General features: G+C 36.4%; 1 protein-coding gene across 1 annotated transcript in view; it reads right to left on the bottom strand.

Moving 5' to 3' along the window:
• Positions 1–1231: 1231 nt before the first annotated feature.
• Positions 1232–25622, bottom strand: part of SPOPL (speckle type BTB/POZ protein like) — a 33742-nt gene continuing 9351 nt past the window's right edge. Inside the window, exons 2-11 of the mRNA XM_035331413.1 lie at positions 19204–19337; positions 18922–19043; positions 18506–18657; positions 15130–15257; positions 11563–11740; positions 11416–11471; positions 10076–10198; positions 7665–7807; positions 7527–7580; positions 1232–5465 (exon numbers count right to left, since the gene is read on the bottom strand). Of these exons, the coding sequence (XP_035187304.1) occupies positions 5321–5465; positions 7527–7580; positions 7665–7807; positions 10076–10198; positions 11416–11471; positions 11563–11740; positions 15130–15257; positions 18506–18657; positions 18922–19043; positions 19204–19281 (1179 nt within the window). The 5' untranslated portion in view covers positions 19282–19337 and the 3' untranslated portion in view covers positions 1232–5320. The remainder of the gene's footprint in view (positions 5466–7526; positions 7581–7664; positions 7808–10075; positions 10199–11415; positions 11472–11562; positions 11741–15129; positions 15258–18505; positions 18658–18921; positions 19044–19203; positions 19338–25622) is intronic.

The raw sequence follows: 25622 nt of genomic DNA, 5'->3' as shown, positions 1-25622 counted from the left end.
TATTGATTGGCAGCGTGAAGTACTCGTGTACCCAGTTTCCACACAAAGGACTATTAGAATTCAGTTTAGAAGGCAAATGGGTGCTTTTAAAAAAGTGATGGCTGAATAATGAACTAAACTTTAAAGACTAAGGATAAAAATACAGGCTTCTTTAAAAAGCCTTTTAAGCTTTCTTAAAAAACACTTCAACATCCTTTACCTAAATGTAGGAGCTCATTTATAAACTGGAACTCGCACAGTTAAATTTGATTACGATTCACTGTGCTAACCAGTCAAGTTTACTATGATGTTACTGAAACTGCCTGTAACAGTGTAAGTTATGCCACTGTTTTGCTGTATCATTGTGGAGCAGCCACTAAGGGATGTTAATTTCAGGCAGATGTGGAGAATTTTTATGTGTATCTACAGACAAAGGTGGCATTCTATGCTGAGACACCCAAAACATCCCGCTAGCTATACTTTTTACTGCAGGAATTTTAGAAATAAGTAATGCAGCAATATATAGCTTTATAGCAATATGTTGTCAACTGTGCTAATTCATACAGCAGCCTCGGTAACATAAGTCAGGTAACTGTGTTCAAACGGCCTGTTACTGTATAAAAAGTAACTTACCTTCACATTACCTGCTCCCTGAGCTCAGTGTCCAAATTCAAATCCGTACAGCAGCATACCAACCATTCCATGTATTTTTGCAAAAATCTATAAACAGATGAAAACCCATGACCTATCCCTAAGGATTATTTTTACACACTACTCTTCCCATACAAATGAGAGTAGCCTTCCGTTGCACGTGGTCATTATGAACCTATGCTCACTGGCAGAAAAGAGAGACTGTTTGCCATGGTGGGTGATTTTATAAAAGCCAAACTCTTAGAAACCATGAAACTCATATCTTTGTCTCCACAGCCTTCATTATCAAAGGAGCAACTCTCCTTCCCACTGAGCACCAGTTCTTACAGTGTCCATGCAAAGGCAGTCATTTCTCAGGAACACAACCCATAAGCTATCTAGAGCTCTGTTATTTTAAAGTATCAAAATTGAAAAATAGTTAGTGGAGATCAGAGCAAGACTGCAATACAAACATACCCCAAAAAGATTTCCAGAAGGACAGCAGTATATTTTACACCAAACTGTTACACAGTGCTGGTAAAATATCTTTCTCAATGCACAGAAAGAACAGGAGACACTACGATCATATACAGGAGAAAAAAATACAAGCCACACAGACACGTTCTGTATAAGTAACAACTTTATTGTAACTTGATGTGCTGAAACGCAAAAATATTTTCAGCAACAAGGTACAAAAAGTATTTCACCATTAACATCAGCTGATAAAAAAAGGCTGGATGGTTTGATACAACTGTTTACATATCTGAATTCTCTTAATCATTTCCACCCCAAAACAGGTCTAAGTCATTTCACTGACTTAATTTCTAAAATAGGACTCATGTATCTCAAGCCTTCAAAAACCAGGTTACAAATACAGTGAAGTTCCTTGCAAAACACTTGAAATAGTGAATTCCCTTTACAAACAGTCCATTTACTGTAAGCAGAAGCCGAGTTATGAGACTAAGTCAGTGTCTTGCTAGCTAATGAGCTAAGCTCTGTACTAAATATGCTATCAACACCAGATAAAGAACATTCCATTTGTCAAATACAAAAAAATCAATTAAGATAAGGAATTTTAACCAACTGCAAAAGTCAACGTAATTCAACAACTTCAGGCAGCAATACCTCACATTTGCAATTCACTGTCTTATGAAACACAGTTTCAAGTACTGCACATTATTTTAATCTCCCAAGGGAGAAACCTTACCATGAGGATTTAAAAGGAACATCATCTCCATGTAGGTCTTCTACTGACCTGTGCAAAGGTGAATTTTATGCTAAACACTCAATGTTTAGAAAAACATCAAAACTAGAGTAACTTGTAAAACTAACTCTGTATCCATGATTATCATATTTTGACATACACTCAGCTTGTAACAGCAAATATGTTCACATTTTCACAAAATATACCATTACTCAACTTGTATCCGTAATTCCACATTTTTGCAGTTTCCACACTGAAACCAGGGTAGGTTCTCAGGGAAACTTAATTGTGGAAGCAAGAGTCAACATGCAACAGAGTTCAAAGATATAACCTGTAACTTTTACTCAACCACATGTCAAATATTCTCCTTCACCTTTAAAGATACCTTTTTAAAAGATCTTGTATCCTGTTAAATCTTCCCTTCATTGCAACAGTTTCCTAAAAAAGGCACAATGTGTTTATACTTCTGCATGCAGTAAATGGACTAGAAAATAAGGATTGTTTATTGAAGCCTCTTCCACCCAAAGCATCTCCTTAGGAGAGGTCCAAATGGAAAAAAAATATATAATACATAATAGCATTTTAACAGCAAATTGAGTCCTTATTTTTAGAAAGTCATTCTTGACAAAAAAAACACCGCACAGTCATACACACACACACGCACGCACACACAGGACACATGCAGGGTTCTCCCCAGAAAAGTATGGAAGCGGTGGTTCACATATATCCGAGGGAGTAGTGTTGGCAAGCCAAAACATGGCACCTTCATACAATATATTCCTAATCTGTATACAAAACTAAGAAAAAACCCTAAAGACTTCAGCCTGAAAAAAACCTGTCCATTGTAATAGATAGTTCTCTATCTTCTGCACTTAGAACTGACAACTGAGGTTTTGAAGGGCGAGCTCTTGAGATGTGGGGAATGAAAACAAGCTACTGAGTCTGATGAACGCTGCAGTTATCAGCTGTCCTGCTCCAGTGAGAACACTGCATGTAGTTAGAGAATAGAAGGGGTGAATAGTTAGTGCACTCACTTAAGAATACAGCAACTGTTTTACCTTTTCCTTAAGAGCTGATAAAACTTAATATACATAATAAATAAAACCAAATCTCAACAGATCAGTCATGATTTGTGTTTTTTTTTTTCCTCCCTGTTAGTGTAATGTATGGTATACACTGCCTAACTTGAAAAGTGGACACTTCACAACGTAGATAATATCACAGCACAGTGTCTGACTTTTTGGTACAAAGTGTGCTATTAAGCTTCTGAAAAAGTCTTCATAAAATCCTTAAGCGTTCCATTAGATTACTGTATGCTGTTACTTTAGAACAAGCTGAACTGGACAATCATTACAGTATTAAATATTCAAGTCACTTGGTACGTTAGAGCTGCAAGTTTTACCAGTGATGGGTATGAGGATATTTAGTTCTAACACATTACACAGTGCAGCAAAAACATCACTTTTTGGAGGGAACAATTACCTTTACGTCTTATTGTGAAGAATGCTTATGAGACCTTAGATAAATATTTAAAAATTGATAAAAGGATAAATCTCTGTAAATATATAATTTGATGCCTTATGTACTATTAAAGTTTCTGATTTTACACTTTATCCACCATAAAGATTTAGTTAGAAGGTAAGAAAATGCATGTTTAGAGGTTATTTTATTTAGAAATTGGCCCGGGCGTTTCTTCCAATTTGTCTTTGCTAGTGGTTCACTAGACACCAAAGTATAAAACTATATACTCTTTCCTCTAAAAATTTCATTTAGAGCAATTCAGATGAATCTTAATGAAATGAGGATGCAGATAGATTTTAAGATAGTAAACAATGTGGAATTCCTCCTCTCTCCTCCCTGCATAACTTTTTTTTTTTACTAGGCAAACTAAAACCTTTATCCAAAAATGATTATAAATTAGGTGAGATCTCCTCCCATTCTCCAGCACTAAACCAAAGTCTTCCCAAAGAAGAAATACAATGTATTATCACTATTACAGTAAACTTAATGTAATAACTCAGGAAACATTTAGAGTGTGCACTACTGCAGACTTTTCCTCCCAATTGTAAACAAAGCTATCAAACACTGAGGATGTTGGTATTAAAGCTAAGGTTCATATAATAAAGAACTGGCCCATGACAAGCAGTTTACAAATGTTTCATCCTTTTCACATTATGCAGAATTTCAATATCATCCACAATGCTAGCACAATAACTGAAATGCAAGACTGAGCAAGTCTCTGCTTGCAAACACCATCTGACATTTCAGGGAAATATTCCTCTTGATGTGTATGCAGCCTCCCCAGGTGTTAACAGAAACTGTGCACACACATCAAGACGGGAAAAATCCCTCCTCCAGAATTTTATCTTTCACATGCTTTTTTCAAATAAGAGAAAATATTCTGTTACTTAAATACAAAAGCTTGCAATAGTCACCTTCAACTGAGTCTTAAAAAGACATGCCTTTCTCTTCTAACAAAACTAAATCCCATGTGGCTGTGGGCATCTGAAAATGTATCTAAAAAGTTAAGCCACAATTACCTGTACCTCATTAATTCATCAAAAGCAAAATATATATGTACCACACAACATACAAAAGTTACACGTTAAAAGTGCATATAATCCATTTGGCCCATTTCTTCAATTTACATTTGGTCATTCTATGCATCCTTTACTTTGCTATGTAACCGTACATGTGGGATATATTTCTCCATACACAATACTATTCTGTTTTCACATTGAACTCCTTGCCTCTCATTCAGTTCTGCATTAAATGTAAACTAGTGATGGACCGTAAAGAAACACAAGTAAGAGGTTTATTCTGTGTTTCTTTTCACCGTTTGGACAGCTTTGACACACACACAATAAGCATTACAAACTGTAATGAAAATACATTTTTGGGCCAAACCATTGCATATTTGCCCCACAATGAAAAATAAATTATGTTCAAAGCAGTATATTGCCATAAATAGCCTGTAGGCATTCGCTGAAGGTAAACAGGCTCTCCCTATACTTAGCACTTGCCTAGGGTACATTACACGCCTCTGGTTCAAGTGCTTTCAATGAGAGGCTAGTTAAAACCTTCCAGTTAGCACAGGACCAAACTATAATAATCTTTTTTCTTCTGAAAATAATGGAAGATCCCTTTCAAAAATTAATCTTCAGTTATCAACTTTACTGCATTATGGAGCTAGTGCAATCCTGCAGAGCCTAGTCAAAAAGACAAGGCACATTAAAAAATAATAATAATAAAAAAATCAAGATACATTAAACTATATGGACTAGAGTCATTGAAGATAATTTAAGGCCTTTCAGTGAATTAGAGTAATCAGTCTAATTTAAAGCTGAGGATTAAACCATAAATTATCCATCTGAAAAGCAAACAAGAGGCTTTTTCAGCTTCTGTTCTGTGTACAAGGATAACAAAAACTCTTGTTATGGTTTGTGAAAACACCTCTGGACATGGAGGAGTAGAGTCAATTCAATTTCTCTAAGTTCATGGAAGATTTCATGACTGTTTTAGCCGTTTGCGTGGAATGCCAAACTGTGGACACTGTGCAGATGCTAGTGCGCGAAAGGCCTCTGCTACTAAGTGAGGGTGGGAGTGGATCATGGACTTCCAGCCTGCTGTTTCCATTATGTCTGTTGCTTGGCTGAAAACAAAAGTATTAAGAATAGTCACACAATTTTACAAAGCAAATGCACAAACACACAGTGGAGAAGAGCAGGGAAGGCAGGATTACTGAAGAGCAACTGAACGTGACAAGACAACAGACTTTATGAATGCCAATAACAATGCCTTTGGGAAGGAGCACCAAATTTGGGTATACTATACTAATATCACCATGCGTAGGATGCAGGCTACTTAGCCTGCTCTAGTCAATATCAGCCAGACCTCAGATAGAGAATTGTGTCCTATACAGAGCAGAGTGTATGACAATCACCTTGAAATTGCACATGAAAAAAAAAAAAAAAACAATAAAAATGATAAAAGGATAGCTAGGAAAAAATGAGGTTTAGCATATAGAAGAGAAAACCAGGGGAAGACATGATAATCTCATTACATAGAAGAAATGATCAATTTGTAGGAAAGGGAAGGATGACAAGATGCATCAGTTTAAACTGCAGCAAGAATGATATAATTCATGTACTAGAGAAGTCATGAAGACAGATTAGCTGGCTGACTGCAGAACCCTTCACCTGGAGATCGCAGTCCCAGCAGATGATACTTGGATATTCACTCTTGCTTCAGTACAAGATTACAGGCTACATTCAGAATGGCTTTCAGTAGCCATTGCCAATTTTTAACTGATGTAACAGCAGCCACAGGTGTCGGCTAGTATCACATTGATATCCAGGAAATAAGAAAATGTATATATATTACTTTGAGAAGGTAAATGCAGTATTTTGAAATATAAAACCATAACATTTTACTCTGTTCATGAAGAATACTACACTGATTGAGAGGCATGACACACTGACCACAGATAAATTTGTAGTTTGGAACCAACAGCTTGTGCATTGATCCCAAATTTCCATTGCCCTGCAATTTCATATGCACCTTCATATTATGCCTGACAATGTTCCTGAACTAAAGTTAACATTTGACCTCTACACTACAAAATCTCTCTAAAAAAAAAGGAAAACAACTTTTGCAGAATTCTAACGCAAGCCTTTAATCTTTTGCTGCAAGTCAATAAATCTAAGTGCCTTGAGCAACAATACCAGTGTTTGGACCCCCTAGTGCTCAGGATCAGTTAAGCCAGGCCCTCTAACATTACTTCAGCTGAAGCATCCACAATAAGTCATCAGGGAAATAAATATGAACAGCATCTTTACTAGTGATTACCCAAGACAGAAGTAAACTAGTAAGCTCTCGTCACACAAAGAGGAACACATCAACTCATCTACACTGGTTATATAGTTGATTTACATTTATTATTATTTTTAACTAGTATTTAATGATTTCCTTTCTACCATTCACTTCTTTTTACATATCATGATCATTCATGACACATGTGAAGAGTTCAAGTTCTTCAGGAAAAAAATTAGATTTAAAGTAAATGCTATAGCACAAGCTTTTAACTGTTCTGGAGGTTCTGACAGCAATAAACCCCCTGCTGCTGTTTTACTGTGTTTCAGCCCACCACTGGCCATTTTGAAGCTATCTTCTATTCCATGATTCATTTGAGCTGGTCTAAGCATATGCTGCAATCAGTGCTAGAGTCTGAGCCACATAATCTCAACCTACTTCTTGGGAAGGCATGAGCACTTACGGACTCAGCCAGATTAGAGTGACCTGGCTGACCAGTCGTGTGGCCTCAAGAGCATTAGTGCTGGCATGTGGGAAGGTGCACAAACATGTTGCTGAAGGCAAAAAGAGTGACTACCCCTCTGGCTTTGACAATGCTGCAGGCTCAGATTGATCTATGCCTTGAAATCACACCCAGGTTGCCACTTTCCTCACAAAGCTGATACCTCCCTAGTAGAGGAATCAAAACTAACTGTTGTTGTGACCTCACGCTGGAGGGCAGCCAACTCCTCTTATCATCCAAAGTGGAAGTCACATTCCTAACTGTGGTAAAATCTGTTGAATCCTACTTTACCTACAGAGCATGACTGGCCTCAGTAGTGTGGAAATGAAGTAAGAGTCCTTAGATCTGCAGTCTATTTAGCAGTGTTTGTACAGAAGATTGGGAAGAAGGGAAACTTACTTGCTATTCCAGTTTTTCCCATCTTTACACCCAAGTTGTCTAAGAACACTGCACCTGGAAGAGAGAACTGCGCTAATATTGAGACGGTACACAAAACATAAGTACAAATATATTTGGAGTTTCATAGATATTACTTGCCTGTTAATAAAGTCTATTGCTTGTGCTTTTAACTGTTCAGCGCTGTGCAAATCTGCGAGGATAAGAATGTCAGCAACATTTTCTACCGAGAGGTTACTACAGAGTGCTTCCTCACACATGACCTTCAGCCGTTCCAGTGCATACTGATAAAAGAAAAAACTACACTAATCATTCTTCAAACTTATTCTTTCTACCATTATTTCTACATTTCTACAGACAGTTTAATACTACAGGTCCAGCCACCATGAATACGCTTACTGCCTCTCAAGTTTAAAGATCACACTGCTTCCAAACAGGTAATTCAGAATTCAACATGCTGCAATTAAGAGTCCTCAAATTAAGACATTAGATTAGAAACAAACTGATCAAATACTTTACTGGAATAACTTTTATCAAAACAAAAGTAAGTAATTTAGAAGTTTTTCCCTCAGTTTGGTAATGTGAGGAAGAGAAAGGAAGACACAAAGGCACTTTATCAAGATCATCTGATAGATTTAAATCTCAAAGCAGAGGGCAAGAAATTATACAATGGAAAGTTTCAGGAAGCCGATCAAAGTATAAATATATTGGGCTGTTTCATGAAGCTGATCAAAGCAAAAACATATTGAGCTGCTTGAAACTGGATTGCTCTGAGGTTACTCCCCCATCTCCATTTTTTTTTAAACTTCTCATACCTTTGACAGAGCCTACCAGAAAATTGATGCAAAATAATTACATTCCCTTATTACATTCTGCATGAATGAACTGTGCTTTGATTTTGAAGGATGTCATACATTGAATAGTTTTCATTCAGCTGTATACACTTTTACAGAAATCTTCCCCATCCCATTTAATTTAGCACTCAGTTTTCGAGTAAGAAAGGAATTTTAGATGCTTAAGTGGCATATATATATGTATGTGTGTATATATATACATAGTCAAATTGCCACTTATACATTTGTATTAGCAACTGTACCATGCAACAAATAAATACCACTGAAAAATGGCATATTCTTGGATTAGCTTCTATGTTTCTAGACCTATGCATTTTTACATCCATTTTATCATTATACTACTCCTCAGGATACTTCTATTTAAAGTACGTGAATAACAATTATAACAAGTCTGTAACCTACTAGGTAATATAACGGAATATGCAGAACACATTTTTAGATTATTCCACATTCTGAAAGAAAGAGAAGTTTACAGCAGATTTTGACTGCTACTAAAAGCTAAAGGGACCTACCTCCTAGCTCTCTTATCTTTATGCACTGCTATTGCAGACAAAATTATATAACTATATCTTAAAACATTCTCTACATTTATCAATGTCTTCAATAAAAGCTGGCATTCATAAAGCAACACCATTTCACCTTCCCACTTGGGCGTACTAGAACTTGACAAAACACAATGAGCATAAAAGCAGAGATGAGATGCTGGCAATGAGATTTGAAGTGAATGCAACTGGTAAGTCACGAAAGCCAGGGCAGTGCCAGTTCAAGAATTCTTTAAGAAAATTGAACATAAATTGCCAATAACAACTTCATAATTGTTTCTTTAAATTTTCTACTGGGCTGACTTACACTGTTGTGATAAGGTTGATTATGAGAATAGGCAGCTTCACCACTAGCGATGTAATTATACAACCAATTTAGAAATCACCTAGGTAGTTTAAGAAATTGCCACAATCTCAGCTGAGAGTGAACAAGTTTCGTATTACACACACTGAAAGGAGCATTTTCTGAGTTCTAAGCTACATAAAACTCCTCAGGGAAAGACAACCACATGTTGTCTGAGGATAGCTTCCTAAAATCTCAACCCAAGCCATGAAAAGAAAAAAAAAAGGTATCAGGTCAAGTTTAAAATAGTTAGAAAATTAAATGACATTAAAGTGAATAATCTCACTTTAATTGTCGTGCTGTTTTAAGTCCTCTCATCTCAAAGTCACAGTAGAAAAAAAGTATTTCACTGAGTGACAATTTAAAGAGTAGACAAAATCCCAATACAGAGAGATGAAAGATTAGAACTATAAAGTTAGTAGAAAAGACAAAAAGATGAAAGTTCTGAAGTAACAGTAACTTTAGGGAACAACTCAAACATTTGTATAAATCCTCTTAAAGAATATAAAGATTTAGGATAAATGTTATTCAATACTGATTTTTCCAAATCACATTAATGGTCCCTGATTTTTTATTTATTTATTTTAATGGAGAGTAAAAGCAATTAACATCTGAAACACTTCTGAACAGCAAAGATTTACTGAAAGGTTTCTAAGCCTTCTACTGAAAAAAAAGTCTACCCTTCCCATCTTTCTGCACTTGCAATGAGATCCTTCACATGGTATTTAAAAAACTGAGATGAATATCAAACTAAAATATTTTTTTAGAGCAACATTCCACAAACATTAGTTTTGAGACCTTACGGTTACTTACTTTGTCTGCAGCTGCCAACAAGTTGTCAGCCATTTTTTCAAGGTTTGGTGCTTTTCCTGTGTAAATGAATCTCATCATTTCTTTAAAAACTTCAGGGTCTACATCATTTATTTCCACACGGTTCTGGTAAATGGTAAAGAAGAATCATCATCAAAAACCACTGGAATTCAACAACATCTTTAAAACAAACATATCGAATATCTGCTTGCAGGCTATGCTTTCATTTCACATCCATCATACAAGATCCTTACAATTTTAAACTAATTACTTTACAATATTAAGCAGAAAGTAAATAAACAGTAGCTCTTAGTCAAGCAGAAATCAATTGGGAAAGCTTACGAAAAGAAGTAATTGCATTTGCCTTCTAGAAATGTCTGTGTGGACTCTATCGCACAGGCTGTACCTGTGGCAGTTTCAGGAACATTTACTTCCAGCTCAAGTCTGGAATTCTTTAAGTCTATGAAAAAAAAGTCTAGAAATCTTTAAATCTAGAAATCCTAAGCAAATGCTTCCAATATTCTAATTCTGCCTGAGAAAGTTTCCATACTGGGGAACCGCAGGGAAGAAAAATGTCACAACTGTGAAAACTCTTGTATTGCAGCACCAAAGTCACCTGATAGTCACCTGATAGATTCACACACACACGTGCTACAGTTTCAGCGTGCAAGATGAAATGATCATTCATTATAATCCTTTAGTGAGTTGATCAGTTTTCTTTGCCTCTTCATGTACTCTGCCTATAACCAACCCCTTTTAGATACTCATTTCTCATGAAAGAGACGAGCAACTCTTTGCTGTAGGAGATATCAAGAGCATAAAAGCAGAAGCAGCTCTCTGAGCTGATTAAATAACTATCCATCCAAAACACTTATAGGGGTCAAGTGCTTGCAGAAACTGTGAATGAAAAGCACTTCACTGCCTCAGGGCTTAATGTGAGTTATAATTCACTTGTTGTTCCTTCACGTCCCTAGCGACCACACAAAACTTCAAAGTTTTGCCATATTGTATTAATCAAGTCAATTGGCTTACGTGGGGTAGAAGCTAAAGAAAAAAAGTGTGGTAGACACTGCTAGATCCATTGCACGAATAGCTAATGTTAAAAAGCAAAACAAAACAGCCTAGAGCAGATGTAAATAAGAACAAGTCCATCAGAATCTTTCTACACAGAGAAATTCTCCCAGAACTCATTGAAAAAGCATTCAGGAGTAGTACCCCCCTCCACCCACGCACTATCACACAGTACTCACCTTCCTCAGGTCGCAACACTTCAAGTTTTCTGCATGTTTTCTCTTTTTTACAATGTACAAATATTTATGTGTAAAGTCTTCAACAAGGCTTACCTTTTTGCTTTCCTCCATTTCATGTTCAAACATTGCATTAAAAACTGGAGATCGTGCTATAGCAAGAGATGTAGATATTTAATATCAGTTTTCAAGCTTTTAGCAATTTTAATAGCAAAATAATAACAATACAAAAGTAGAAAGTACCTGCAAGGACAGATTTATGAGCTTTGAATTCTTGTCCTCCTACATAAAAACTGCAATCTGTAAATCTTGTTGTTTCCCAGAGATTCCCTAAATCTTCTGCTAGTCGACATTCAGGTACCTTCAAAGTGTTTGTATTAGACTGTCCTGATATATTTACTGAGTCTTGGACCACGCTTACCTAACAGAAAATCACAGCAAGACAACTCTTTCATAACTGAATGCCAATAATTATTAAGTTACAGCACCTATTGCTACAAGTTCAGCAATTCCAAAGCAAAGCAAAAAACAGTGGTGTTTTTGGCATTAGGCCAGAACCATTCTACAGTTTGCCTTTAAGTAACATAAAACAAATACAGTTTTACTTACAGACTAACATTGTGCATCTATCCAACCAAAACAAAATACCACATAATAAAATTAGCAACAGTAAGTCAAGGAGAGACATGGCACCATAAGTAAATGTTAATACTATTTCAGAGATAAATTTAAATATATACAAAATAAAATTCTAAACAGATCATTAAGATTGCAAAAGCCCACAAATTTTGTAAAAACAACCCACAGAAATTCTAAACAGTATATTCCTGATTAGTGAGAGTTCATTCCTAACTTGCAAACTGATAACACAATCTGAATGCAAGCAATATAGCTCCTTCATTATCCTGTTTTGCTTTGTCACAGATGATTGTTTTTCCAAACAAGATTAAAAGCCATTATGTTAGAAGTCAACAGAATATAAGACCTCATAGGAAATAACTAAAATAATAAATGAATACTCACAGGTTGTAATGTTTGTACAGAACTGGTTAAATTTAAAAATGTGCATCTGAAGTGAATACATTGCCATTAACCTCCAGGTTTAAATCTTTCACATAGTAAGATAACAGGACAGTAGCAGTAGTACTTGTTTTTTTCAAAAAAAATTTTTACATAAGTCCTTTTAATCAGTCTGTTGGGAAAATAGAAGAGCTGAGCAGGTTTTATTTCTGTTGTCTGAGAGCACACGCCTGAGAGTAAAACCTTCCTAAAGAAGAAAGGCAAGCTACAGGATCTCGATCACTGCATCTCCCAAATACAGAAAATTAGGATTATATATTAATAAAATGCTGACACTGTTAAGATCAGTGCTATGTTTGATATCCAGAGGCACAGCATCTGGATTAAATCTGGCATGAAGCAAAAATAGCATAGCTAAGCTTCACAGAAAGTCAGAGCAGTGCAAACAAAATACCAGATCAGAAGAGGATGATGATCCAATTAAAACAGCAGTTTGTGGATTTGAATCATTGACTAATTCCCTCTCTCATCCCATATCCCCTTGTGAGAAGAAATTCCCTTATATTCTTCCACCTTTTAAAAAGAAAAAGTATCCCAAAGTACTCAAAATCTTCACTTTTCCAGTAAGACTATACATTTCCAGCATTCAAAGCTCTGTAGGCCTATGGTGCGCTCTACTTCAGTTTTCACAGCACAATATCAGGAAGTACGCATATGCACAAATGGAGTTTCAGCCTAGCAACACTTGTCCTTTGTTTTAAAAGGAAAGAGTTTTGCTTCTCCAGAGACTACTTTAAGTTCCTGCTCCAAGTTGTCCACGCAGAAACCTTTCCCTGTTAGCTATAGACACTGCCTAGAAAGGTCGGCTACATCTTCTTTATATTTACTCAAGCTGGTCTCTGATGATCTAGTATTTCATATATCACACATCCAGACAGTATGCTTAGAATCAAAGCCTTGTTTTGTTTTTAAATTAATCACTTTAGATTGAGCTGAAATCCAATCTCATTAAAGCCACAGAACTTTTGAAAACTCATCTTAAGCTACCAATCATAAAACATGTCCTTTTTTCAAAAACACGATCCTCACTCCAGGTACTTCAGAGTTGTGTTTGTAAGATCACTCACAAGAAATAAAGGTATTTATCCCCTAAACTGCAAAAATGATGAGGAGATGCTAAAATTATTAGTGAACAACCCATCTTAAAGGAAACTGGCAATCTAGGCAGGACATCCAAGTACTATCCAAGGACAGATTCACTTCACTTCTTAGGAAGCTATGGAAGATGCAGCTTTTGCACTGCATATATGGATTAGGATTAATGTTTCTTTTTATACTGCATACCCTCCTGTATAAGGGTATACAAGAATGTACAAATTATGACTTGAACAAGTTTAGTGGGTGAGATAACAGAGAACATGGAAAATGCACACCATTTTTGTGGTTTTAAATCTGTGGTGGTCCAACAGTAAATAAGGTGTGATACTTTAGATAACACGTTAAGAAAGCAGTCTAAGACCTTGTTATCTAAGCACTTTGTAGGAGAAACATCTCTGCAGATAATTTATTATTTGTTTTATAATTTGTTATAAAATAAGCCATCTCTAAAATTATGTAGTGACCTAATTCCAAAAACAAACAGTAAGAGCTGATTATTTACAAGCCATTTATAACAAGGAAAACTTAAAATGACAAAATACTCATGAGTATCTTTGCAGAACCATAAAACACTTGTTACATCTGCTTTTATCACCCAAATAATTGCATTCATAACAAATTTATCATGCAGCTAATTTAACTTGTCTAAGTGAAAATAAGATGCACTATATTTGCAATATCTAGTCTCAGGGGCCACATTTCAATTATTCTTCCTACATAGCATAATGACATATAATTAAATTGTAATCTTGCCAAGACAATTTTACACATTTCCTGTAAATACACAGATCAAAGCAAACTTATTAGCAGTTAAAACATCCATCATCCTCCTAAGCCACTAATCACTTCATGGCAGCAGAGATAGCCAGCCAATGTATATTTAACACGCAGTACTTACATCGCGACTTTCTCTAGCTTCCATTTTTAACATATAATAAGCATTTTACTCAATTTTAATATGACAACATAGGTTCCCAACAAAAAAAAACAATATTATAAAAGTGACCTATAATATACCATGAACTTATACCACAGCTCTCAATATTAATTATCAGTACTAAGGAACATCCTTCTACAGGACACTTGTATTTGTTCAAAAACAAAATACAACAGTTACTATAAAAATAAAGTATTTAATTTACTTGAAAAAGCTGTTAACTGGCTAAAGTCATGAATAATATTACAGTAATATAGATTCCAACTATTAGCTATGCTTTTCCTTTTTTTTTTTTTAATAATGCAAACCAGCAGACATTTCCTTTTTGCTTAACCACTGAAGAACAATCCTATAATTTCAAACACAACCTATTTGAAGTGACCTCAGTAAAATGACACTTTACACATCACTTACCAGCCACCTTTTCATAAATAATTTTACAGCTGATTTTAATGTAATCCTGGCAAATTCTTGGGAGTTGCAGAGTAAGTCTGAATTGACTGCCTGAATCTAAATTTCAACATGTGTCTATCAAAAAATTGAAACAATACAATGCAGACAATGCAACTAAATGCATCTCTTACCATACTTATCATTTATGGAACACAACATTTCTATTAGTGTTAAAATGAACATAAGAACATAATTTTTTTTTTTTCCTTTTTAAAACTTATCCCTTAAAAGCTTATACCTACCTCACAAAATAACGTAAGCTTGTCATCTGGTAAAAGACCATTAGCTTCATCTAGTAAAAAATCTCTTCGGATGAATTTCTTAAAACCCCAGTCCTTGCCTTGCACAAACCGATATGCTCTTTGGCTTTCTGATAAAAGACAGCTAAGTTAGTAATATTGAAAAAACAGTAACATCTAAGAAGTGTATACAAAGGGTAAGTGTTAAGGCAAAAATGAATTAATTTAACATATTTGGATCACGTCTGTCACATTTTTAGGAAACAACTGGTTAAAGTTTTTTTTTTTTTTTTTTCTGTGGGGTGCTACGATGTAAAAAATTTGATAGATCTTAGAAGAGCATCATATGCAATTCAAACCATAGCATCTCCTTCTCCTTATGCATCATCCAATAAGAGAGTTTTCAGTTAAAGTTTAAGAAAGCCAACGCATCAAAACAGCAACTGTTTACGGGGAAGTACCATTGCACTGAGCTTGTCATCACAAATGCATTCTGACAACACTTCTGCATTTGTCATAACAATCTGTTCTGACTTCTTCCTGAAATGGAAAATCCTGTTTCACAGGTTCATATTATTTTGGAATACAGCAAAAGCATTAAATAAGCAAAACAGAAATAAAAGCTTCCAATTAAATATTTCTCTGGTCATGAAAACATACATTGACTTTTTTTTTTTAGCCATATGCTGTGAGAATTTTTTTTTTAATCTATCAATTCGCTGTAACCACACCACCTTTTTTTTTTATCCTGTTCTAATGTCCACAGTCCACAAAGGGGTCCCTAGGGTCATATTAGTGCGAATACATGCACTGAGTAAAGTTATTCTGTGCTGCATGTCTGCCCTACGTTGGTCACTTGTTCCACTCAATGAATTACAGGAAAGAACACAGAATACTTTTATTTGCAAGTAAAACATGGCAAGTTGTATTTAGAAAGATTCTTGAAAAATAAAAGAAAAAGAATATTTCTGAAATAATACCAAAGAATTTTTTTTAAAAAAACCAATCATCCCCACTTCTCCATAAAAAGAGTTTTTCTTTAATTCCAAAAAAAATGCTGGACAAGAATCATTTCATCATTTCAGCTGCTTTATGAATAGATATTTAAATTCATAAATTCTTCACAGCAGTCTACAGCCTGAAGTTTGTTATAGAAGTATAGTATTTTTCAAGACAGAATCAACTTAAAAAGCACTCCTACAAATTCCAAAATAAAGACATGAGGAAAGTCCAACTTCTCTACTCTACAGTTAATTTAGTAGCATCACTGACACATACAGTGTGTTAGGTGGTCAAGTTTGTGTTAAAAAACAAACATATCAAGCTGATTGTTCTCACTTTCAACAGCTGGATAAATGAGATTCACAACAGTTCTTTCACTGAAAGTAGATGAAAATGTCTTACTGGCGGCTTGTATTAACAAAAAAACAAGGAAGAACAACTCAGGAACTGACAAGCTTCATCTCTTGAAGTGGCAGTCTGTGCATGAATTATCAATTAACAAAGGACATCGAAAGTTGGGCATCATTACATGGTATAAATAAAAACAAAGCCTCTCCAGGAGCAGATGGTAAATGGCTGGAAAGTCCAAGAAATAAGATTCCTGTTGGTAATTTCCCAAAATGAAAAGATGTTTAATTCCTGCAGTGCAAATACAGGACAGCTACTATTGAAGAAACTTAAGACATCTATTCTTTTCTAGCACCTTGTGATTTTTAGCATTTAAAGGACCACCTGACAAATAATCTTCAGATCCTTCCCATCCTACGTTGTATGGCCCTCATTTAGGGCAGCATTTTGGAAGAGCATGAATATGGTGTTAAATATATACATTTATTTCTTTTCCAAAGAATCCAACTAATTGATTTTTTTTTGGATTTGCACTCAGCTTTGTGGATTTACATTAGATATTACAAGTGGGTCCAATCATATAAGAAGAAAGTGACACGGAATTGCTATCTTAAACCAAAATGTTAAGACCCAATGTGCAAAGAGAGAAAAAGTAAACTAGAGGATGAAGAAATTATAGAGCTATTCAAAAAACAAAGCAAACCCTCCAGAAGACTTTGAACGTAAGTACTGGAGAACTATAGATTTTCAAAAAAAAAATAAAAAAAAAATCAGAACTTGCAACGTAACAGATGTTGCAAGGTCTCCTAAGACCTGAAGTAGGAAAGGGGAAAAAAAGTAGACTGATTTTTCACACACAGGATTAGCAACGGCACAAACCTGCTTGCATTAAGCCACCATTAGACTGTTGTGCTAAATCAGATTCATAGATCAGACTGGAGATGGTAGAATTTAGTATTACACAGACCAATACCTTGTATTTTGGCAAGCAGACTAAAAAGACACTTGTACTTTCAGCTACTAGTTAATGTCCCCATAGTATTCACTTACATGCTGCTAGTTTCAGGTAATGACATGATTATGCTTTGGGAAATAGGCATTTATATTAAACTATTTTCCCAGAGATACACAAATACCTGCGAGGTGACTAGGGATTTATACTTTCATTTCAGGAGGGCTCAATAAGAGAAGTACATTCGAATAACTTCATTCAATGGAAAAGAAGGGAAAAAAAATAGCGAATACTGAACCTTTTTCATATTCATCTGAACAGTACCCCACAGAAGTCACGCTACCATACCATACAGGTATATAATTTTTCTAAACCTGTATTAAAATATTTCATTTGAATCTTAGACTAAAACCTTCTAGCATGTTTCACTTCTTCAGAGACCTTTCAGTATTTAGTGTAAAAAAGAGTCCAGCTTTTTTAAGTACACATTCCTATGAGAATTCCTTCTTTCCCAAAAAGTGTTGCCAGTCAAAGTTGTGCTTTTAAGTTTGAAAAAAGAGCCAAACATTTTTCATATCAAGAGGCAATTAATTCAAATAAATTACTTCAAAGTCTTCTAGTTCCTCGGGTACATGACTCATGTCTTTAAACTGATTACGGTATAAATCAGATGAAGTCAGATGAAAACATCATAAAAGTGTGTGTAAAAACAAAAAACCACCGTGTTTACCCTAATTAACTATGGAAATCAAACACTTTCACTGTGGTTAGAAACAAGCAAACAACTCTACTGACAGGAAACAAAAATGATCTGCTAGAAAAGTTAGGTGACAAGAATCTGAAGCGATGGCAGTTAGCAATGCACTGTAATTTATACTGCTCAGGAGAAATTAACATAGCTCAGTGATCAGAAACGTGTGAAAAGATTTTTAATTAACTTTCTAAAAGGATATTAAAAAAGATATTTTCAAGTTTCTCTCAGTGTTAAACTCTGTTTAATTGAAAAAATATATATAAAGCTAACTTTCTTTGGAACATTCTTACAGATCTGCAGGCACTACATTAAGATTCTCTTACCCATTGCTTTAGTTTCTTCTCTTTTAGCATTCAGCAGGGAAAATTTGAATTTTGCTCTGACTTCACTTTTTGGACAACTGACTAAAAGCAAATATAATGACAGGTAGTCTTTGCTTTCATCATCTAATCCCTTTGGATTCACTCTCAGGCACCTGAAAGAAATGCAGAAAATTTACATTTTTAAAGTCGTACACAGAATTCAGATTTGTATTTATTTTTTAAGATATGACGTGCTACTAAAACAAGTATTTCCCTCATGATTATTGGAACTATGAAACCAGCAGCAAACCGTACCTATAATGAAACTTCAAGAAATAGCTAAGTTTTATTATTTATTCACAACTTAACTTTGCAGCTTTTGCTAGTGGAAGAAAAAAAAATAGGAAAAAAAGCAGTTGCCAGAATAAAGACCTTACCATTTCATTTTGTCATTTGGCCCTGATGAAAAGGTAGAACTCTTTAAAACTTCACCCATTTCTTCTCGGCAGAAACTGAAGTTATTAATGGTCCACATGTAGGAAAATTTTACTACTTTAACCTGAACAAGAGATGTAGAAAAATTTCAATAAAGTTTAGTTTGTATATCAAGCATTAATTATGAGAATTAGATTATCAGCACAACTCAATATTTTTAAGAATTGTTTTTAAATGGTTATTACGACTAGAAAATAAAGCCATTGGAATTCATGCAATTTCACCTGTGTGTAACACCAGCTTTCAGCCACAGGTCCACTGGACATCTCCCCAGGAGGAGGTGGGGTGGGAACCCTTGACATTGCCACTTATTGCAGGTTATAGTATCAAAATAGCAATCCAGACTTCAGTAATTCTCCTAAGAGAAAAAAAAAAAAAAGTAATTGAAGTAATTCATATATTTTTCTTTGGTCACCTGCTGTGTGGAAGGATCCATGTTTTGATATCCATATTCCTGTGTTTACTAAATGATGTAACTGAAAATAAAACCTGAATGTAAGAATTGTTTTGCTATTTAGACGAGCTAGGTGTCAAATATTCGTTGATGACCACTTGTACTACAAATCTGCAAGCTGAATCTTTGTGCAATACTTTATAAAGCAAGCGACTATGCAGTGTACAATACCACTAATGATGTTATTTCAACATCACCTTTTAAAATTATTACCTTGATCACTCCAGTCATGTTATAACTTTCCTCGGGATCTTTTCCTTTGATTTGGAGGCTACCAAGGGCCTTGTGAGCACTCAGTTATCAGTAGCGCTGCATTAGCTTTCCACAGACACAGCTCTGGAAGAACACCTAGCCTTCTGGGACTGGAATAGATTCAAATAATTCTAGGATTTTTCAATGGAAGGTGAGAAAATAAGATTTCTTTTAATGTATTTTATTCAAATCTTTCACGGTTGTCTTGTATCTTTAATGCAAACAGATTTTATTGAAAATAATCACAATAATAATCACAACCACAAGCCGGCTGCCTGATGAAGCACAGAGTTGAAGCAGTTGAATTCAACTTGCCAAATCTGAAGAAATGCCAATAACAAGTAAAGCAGTCTTGTTACAGGTTACCACCAAGCACTGCAATTTCTCCTTCCCATCAGAAATTGAGTCACATGCCCAGATTCATCACATCTAACTAGACATGTAATTAGTCCGTCTATTTGCATGAGCATTTTACATAATTAATAAAAGAATATAGACATGTTAGAGTGGCTCTGGGTAACTGGTGACCCTCCTTTAGCTAGGCTTTGCTGTCATCTTTAGACAGATACCTGCTAGACACGTCATTTCTCACTTAAGCAGCCCCATGAAGTTGCTAAAAAGAAGTGAAGCAAACCCTGGTCAGGCTGGATGAAAGTTACATTTAAACATTTTCTCTCAGTACAAAAAGTTATTTTTAATTGTATCCTTCTATCATTAAAGAAAATCAGAATACTACAACCTTCCTGGAACACTAGCTTCATCTTTGTACTTGCAAAAAAAATGTATTATTTGAACTGCTGGAAAGAGGTGGTTGCACATCACAAATCATGCTGGAACTTTTCAGAGATGGGCAATACACTTCGAAACAAGGTTTTGTATAAATTTAGGTAAGAACAATCTGCAAGACCACGTGCAATTCAGTCACAATGAATGGAGAAGAATTCCCTTCCTATGGGGAGAAGACTTCTCTATGAATCGCAATGATCCTCACTGGATGCTTTCCTTCATGCCCTTCTGGGACCTCTTCTCACCCACTTGCAATATTAATTAGCCCTCATATATTAAAGCCTGCAGACATGGAAATCACTCTGGACGATGAACATATAAAGCCTTGGGGAAAAAAAGCCAGTCTCAGCTTTTGTCAGATGAGGAAGAAGATGCTATACAATTAGCTGAAGTTCTCTGCAAAGATATCAACTACAAGGCAAAAAAATCACTGGATAAGTCTCATGCTAGATGTGGATAACTGAGACATTCAAGTGTAATCAAAAATACAATTCAGCTGCCTCCCATAAGAAATAAAACTTTTCCTTCCAAATAAAACTTACGTTTACTTCTGGATGTCTTCATTATTTAATTTGTATTTTCTATAGATGGTAACTGGTGACAAACAGACACTGCAAATTTAAGACAGTGGAACTCACTTGCCCCATTTTATTTTTTTCTAGGATGTTCCTCAGCTCTTTTGGTACCTTAGACTAGCCAACTCCTAGAAATCCAGTAATTACAAAAGAGACAAGGTTGCCCCGAAGGAGTGACCAAACTGAAAAAGGCTTAAAGTAAGTTCCGTATAGCATCCCCTTTAAGAAGCGCCCAGCGACCTGAGGCCAGCTACTGGCAGCTACCCGCTCCCTCCTTTCTCGCGGCTAAACGAGCCCAACAAACGAGACTAAGTCTAAGCAAAGGTGGTTACTACCTGCCCCTCCATTATTTCCCCGTCAGTCTGTCTCTGTACCTGGTTCTACCTAGGGCATCTGTGCTTCAGAGACTGCTTCAACCTGCTGCGTGGCTTTTATTATTTACTACAGTTTCTGGCAGCAGCCATGACCAAGCATGCTTTTCACATCCTTCAGAATGGCTTCAACTTTTCGTAAAGTTTCCAATTACCACATTAGGAGTGGACAACTGACTTTCCAGAGCTCCTGACATGTCTTTGAGGAACAGATTTGTATCTTAATGTATTTTTGGGTATGGATTCATTAAGCCAAGGGTTGCCGGCAACAAGTGGGCCTTGAGAGGACAGACTGCAAGCAGGCAGGATGCACCTACACACTCACCCCTTGTTCTGGGCTTTGCGTGGGGAAAAGGCTAAACACCACTTTGAAGAAAGTGTTTATGAATCATTGATTAGCCATTGTCATCAGCTCACACAAAAAGGTTTTCAAGTACCAAACCCTCATCAGAGCCTATTAGATGAAGCGGCCGGGAGCAGACGGAGCTGCAGCTGACAACCCCTGTCAGAGAAGGACGGGGTGGAATTAAACCAACAAAGTGCAGGAAGGAGGGCTTGTTATCAGCAGGATGAAGCTACTTACTCACAGGGACAATTTGCATGCTAGAACCTGCATTTACTCCTCTGCCTGCTATTGCGAACAAAGCATCGGAGGTGACAGGACATTATCACGTCACACCTCCGATGGTTTTCAGGCAAAGCCATGCCTGCCTGGACACGGCTCAACAAAGCAGCCCATGCAAACATTTCCCTAGGAAGATGTCTGACCGCTGGAGGGAACTTGCACAGCTACACTCACCTGGGAACACTAAAAGAAGTTTTAGTGAATGAGGGAAAGTAGTTTCTGGCTTTACAAAACAGAAATTAGAGATATTTTTGAAGTGTGTCAAGTAACTTTTTTTTTATACCCATACTGAATGCCATTCAATCATCAATGACTTACTCTGAGAATCCACTGTCATTGTCTTACTTCAAAAGAGGGGAAAAGCCCAGAACTATGTTACTTAACCTGTACTTTCAGATCCTGAACACGACAGGCTTACCACTGCTCCTGGTCTCGTAAGGTATTGATGACACCCGCTAACCATGGTGCCAAACAGACCGGTCTCTCTAAAATCAGCATCTTCGCAGAGCTCAGCACTACTGGCAGAGCAGTAGTGGGAAGAGAAAAAAATGAAATGCAACTACTCAAAGCACATTTTATTTAGCAGTTGAAGTAGTTTCCTGTTCAAAGAATTACTTGTATTAAGCTTCAAGCTATCTGAAGTTAATTCCCTCTAATTACTCACACATGGACCGTAAAGAAAATGAGTATCATAACATTTATATACACTAAATTTTATCAAAAGCTGTATAAGATTTAACTTTTTTCCTGCTACTTTTAAAAAGAGATCTTCAAAAATACTTTACACACCAGCTTTATATTGACTTGCAAACATTATCTTGTTTCCCTTCCCAGAAATTATTCCCATAAATTGAATATTTATCAAGATTATTCTAGAAAAAGTTACTTTTCAACCTCATAGCTATACAAAAACACATTGAGTCTTACATGCTGTGTTGGAATCAACGTACTTGTATGCACAAAGAATTTCTCTCCACAGAGAAATCCTCTAATCCCTCAATAATAAACCCGCAAAACACTTCAAAACTTATTTCAAGAATTTCCTTCAGTGATAACATCATCTTCTGTGAGTTCTCACAGGGAAGAGCAGAAGCTCAGTATAACTCCTATATCCTAGGATTTCTTTCATCAGAGCAGCAGTAGCGTAAGAGGTGCACGCGTGCATGCTAAGAAGTGACCACTGCAATGTCTTCTCTATTTCAATATGGTATAATAGTCAGCAAATTACTGGCAGAACTAGACAAACTGCCTTCTGCAGAGCATCCAACAGACAGACAGACCTTGGAAGCCCAACCCAGCCTGCCAGAAGCTAACCATGGATCAATTCACCAAGTCAGTGACCCCATTCTGCTCCCTCAAAAGTGAGTAGGAAGCACGTTGGGAACTGGAAGCTCAGTCCCTGCTGACCCTTCCCTCAGCCACCCCTTCTTGCACAAGCCTCCCCTCCCCGGCTGTGTTTTGGCACACCATAGGACTTCAGCACTCGCCACACAATATAACTGAACAAGAGGCACGGCGTGGGCTGACTCAAGTCCTGTCCAGCAGCTGAGGAACAACGCAACACCTAACAGGGCAATCTGGTGTGCTCCCAAACCATTACGGAGCCAAGCTTCCAAAATGCCCCATGAAGAGGCCAGGGAACCTGCCCTGCCTCAAACACCACATACCTCTAACCAAGCTACTTCAGGCATTCATCAGCTAACAAGAACTAGAGCAACTTACCCAGAGTAACCCAGACTAACATCATTTAGTAGTCTCTAGGGGCTGAACATCCCAAGGAAGGAAAAGCTGCAATAAACATTTTTTTTTTTGCTTTGGAAATATTGATATTTCATCACTGACTGAGGTAAGAAGACTACTTTCTGAAGGCTAACTGGTGAATAACAACTTGTTCTTCCAACTTTTTATTCCTAATAAATACATAGTACAAAAAATGAATATATTTTGCCTACTTGTATAGACAAAGCCTTCTTGATTTTGATTTGGTTTTTAATCTAGATAAGTCTTCCATTCAATAAAGTTACCTTCCAAAAAAAAACATTCAAAATAAACATGCTCTAGCTACAGAGCTAGAGATTTCATTTTCTTTAATTAAACTATCACCTGTGATTAAAAACTTGTTAGATTTGTTATTCACAAGATCTGTTTTATTTTATAAATTACCCAGGTGACAAATTCTTGGGAACATACTGAATTGTGTTAAGGTTCACTGGATCTTTTCTTGGGTAAGACAGAATATACACATGAAGCCGAAGGAAACAAATATGAACCAGAGCAAAATAGGTAAGTCTGCAGTGAGAGACATCTTAAGGCCCCAGACCGGGTCACATTTGCATCCCTCCTGACATGATCTTCCTGCTCATACTCACAGTTTTATATAACATCGACTTATAAAGGCCAAAACAGGTGGCCACCTGCCAGGTATTTCAGGGTTAAACCCCGTGAAAGCCACGCTCCTTTCTGCTTGGTAGCAGTTCTTGTACAACACCTCCTACCAGCTGGGTCTGGCTTATCCACCAGCACAGAACTCCTGTAGCTGATTAAACCGGCTTCAATGCTGCTCAAATCCACACAAGGCTTTCTCTCCCAACCCTAGAGACTTAAACATCATCCAGCTGAAGAGAGAAGTTTACCATTTTTTCCTGTTTAAGAGTTGGCCTTGTAAGCCGATTATGCCTACAAAAATTCATAAGACATTACTAGTAGAAAGAAAACTTTGTAAAAGATAGAATTGTTTCTTAATTGGCAGGATTTGCATCTCTCCACAATTGATCTTTATGAAAGAATTGCTGCACATTTCCTATTAGCTAAATGTATTAAACCAAATTTTCTGCTGGATGATACACAGCACAATAACAGACATGTGAGAGGTCTATTAAGCTTAGGCAGCTTTCCAATTTATTCAGCAGCAGCATCTTCTCTGAGAATGGACTCCGGGTATACCCAAAGAATTATTTAAATACTGTGTTCAATATTTATTGAATTTAATCCCTATCTAACACTGCAACACTTGAGTGCACAGAATTACTAATACTTAAACAATTGCAGTGTTTTTTTTTTTTAATATATACACACATACAGTTTTTCCACACCTCTGCCACCCCAAAGTTAGAAAAACTGTAAATTGAGCACATACTACATCTAGCTTTATTTGCAGCACTTCTAATGTAGAAGTTTCCTTCTCAGGGCAAGCGGAAGGGAACAGCAGTTGAGTTACACACAGAAAATACCCTATAAAGACTTATTGGAGAAGTGAAAGGCCCATAATAGTTAAAAGGAAGGAGTTTTTTTGAACATCGCACCAAAAATGCTTACTTAAGCATATGTTTCACTGGAACAACACAAACCTACTCCAGTTTTGAGGTTTAAATCACAAGATCTAGGTGCTCCTAGCTGCTTCAGCATAAGGTCTCACCCATGCCACCCACCAGCTCCCCTGGAACCCCCTGCCCACCAGCAGGCACAAACACCTCTCAGCACCCACACTGTAAGCCAAATCCTAACACCAGAGACAAAAAAAAAAATACTACCCTGGACTGTGACAGCTGAGAAACTACGTTTACATCGCCCTGTCACCCCT

The sequence above is a fragment of the Oxyura jamaicensis genome, chromosome 7 (assembly GCF_011077185.1).
Source record: "Oxyura jamaicensis isolate SHBP4307 breed ruddy duck chromosome 7, BPBGC_Ojam_1.0, whole genome shotgun sequence".
NCBI lineage: Eukaryota > Metazoa > Chordata > Aves > Anseriformes > Anatidae > Oxyura > Oxyura jamaicensis.
This window is presented reverse-complemented; position numbering and strand designations above follow the sequence as displayed.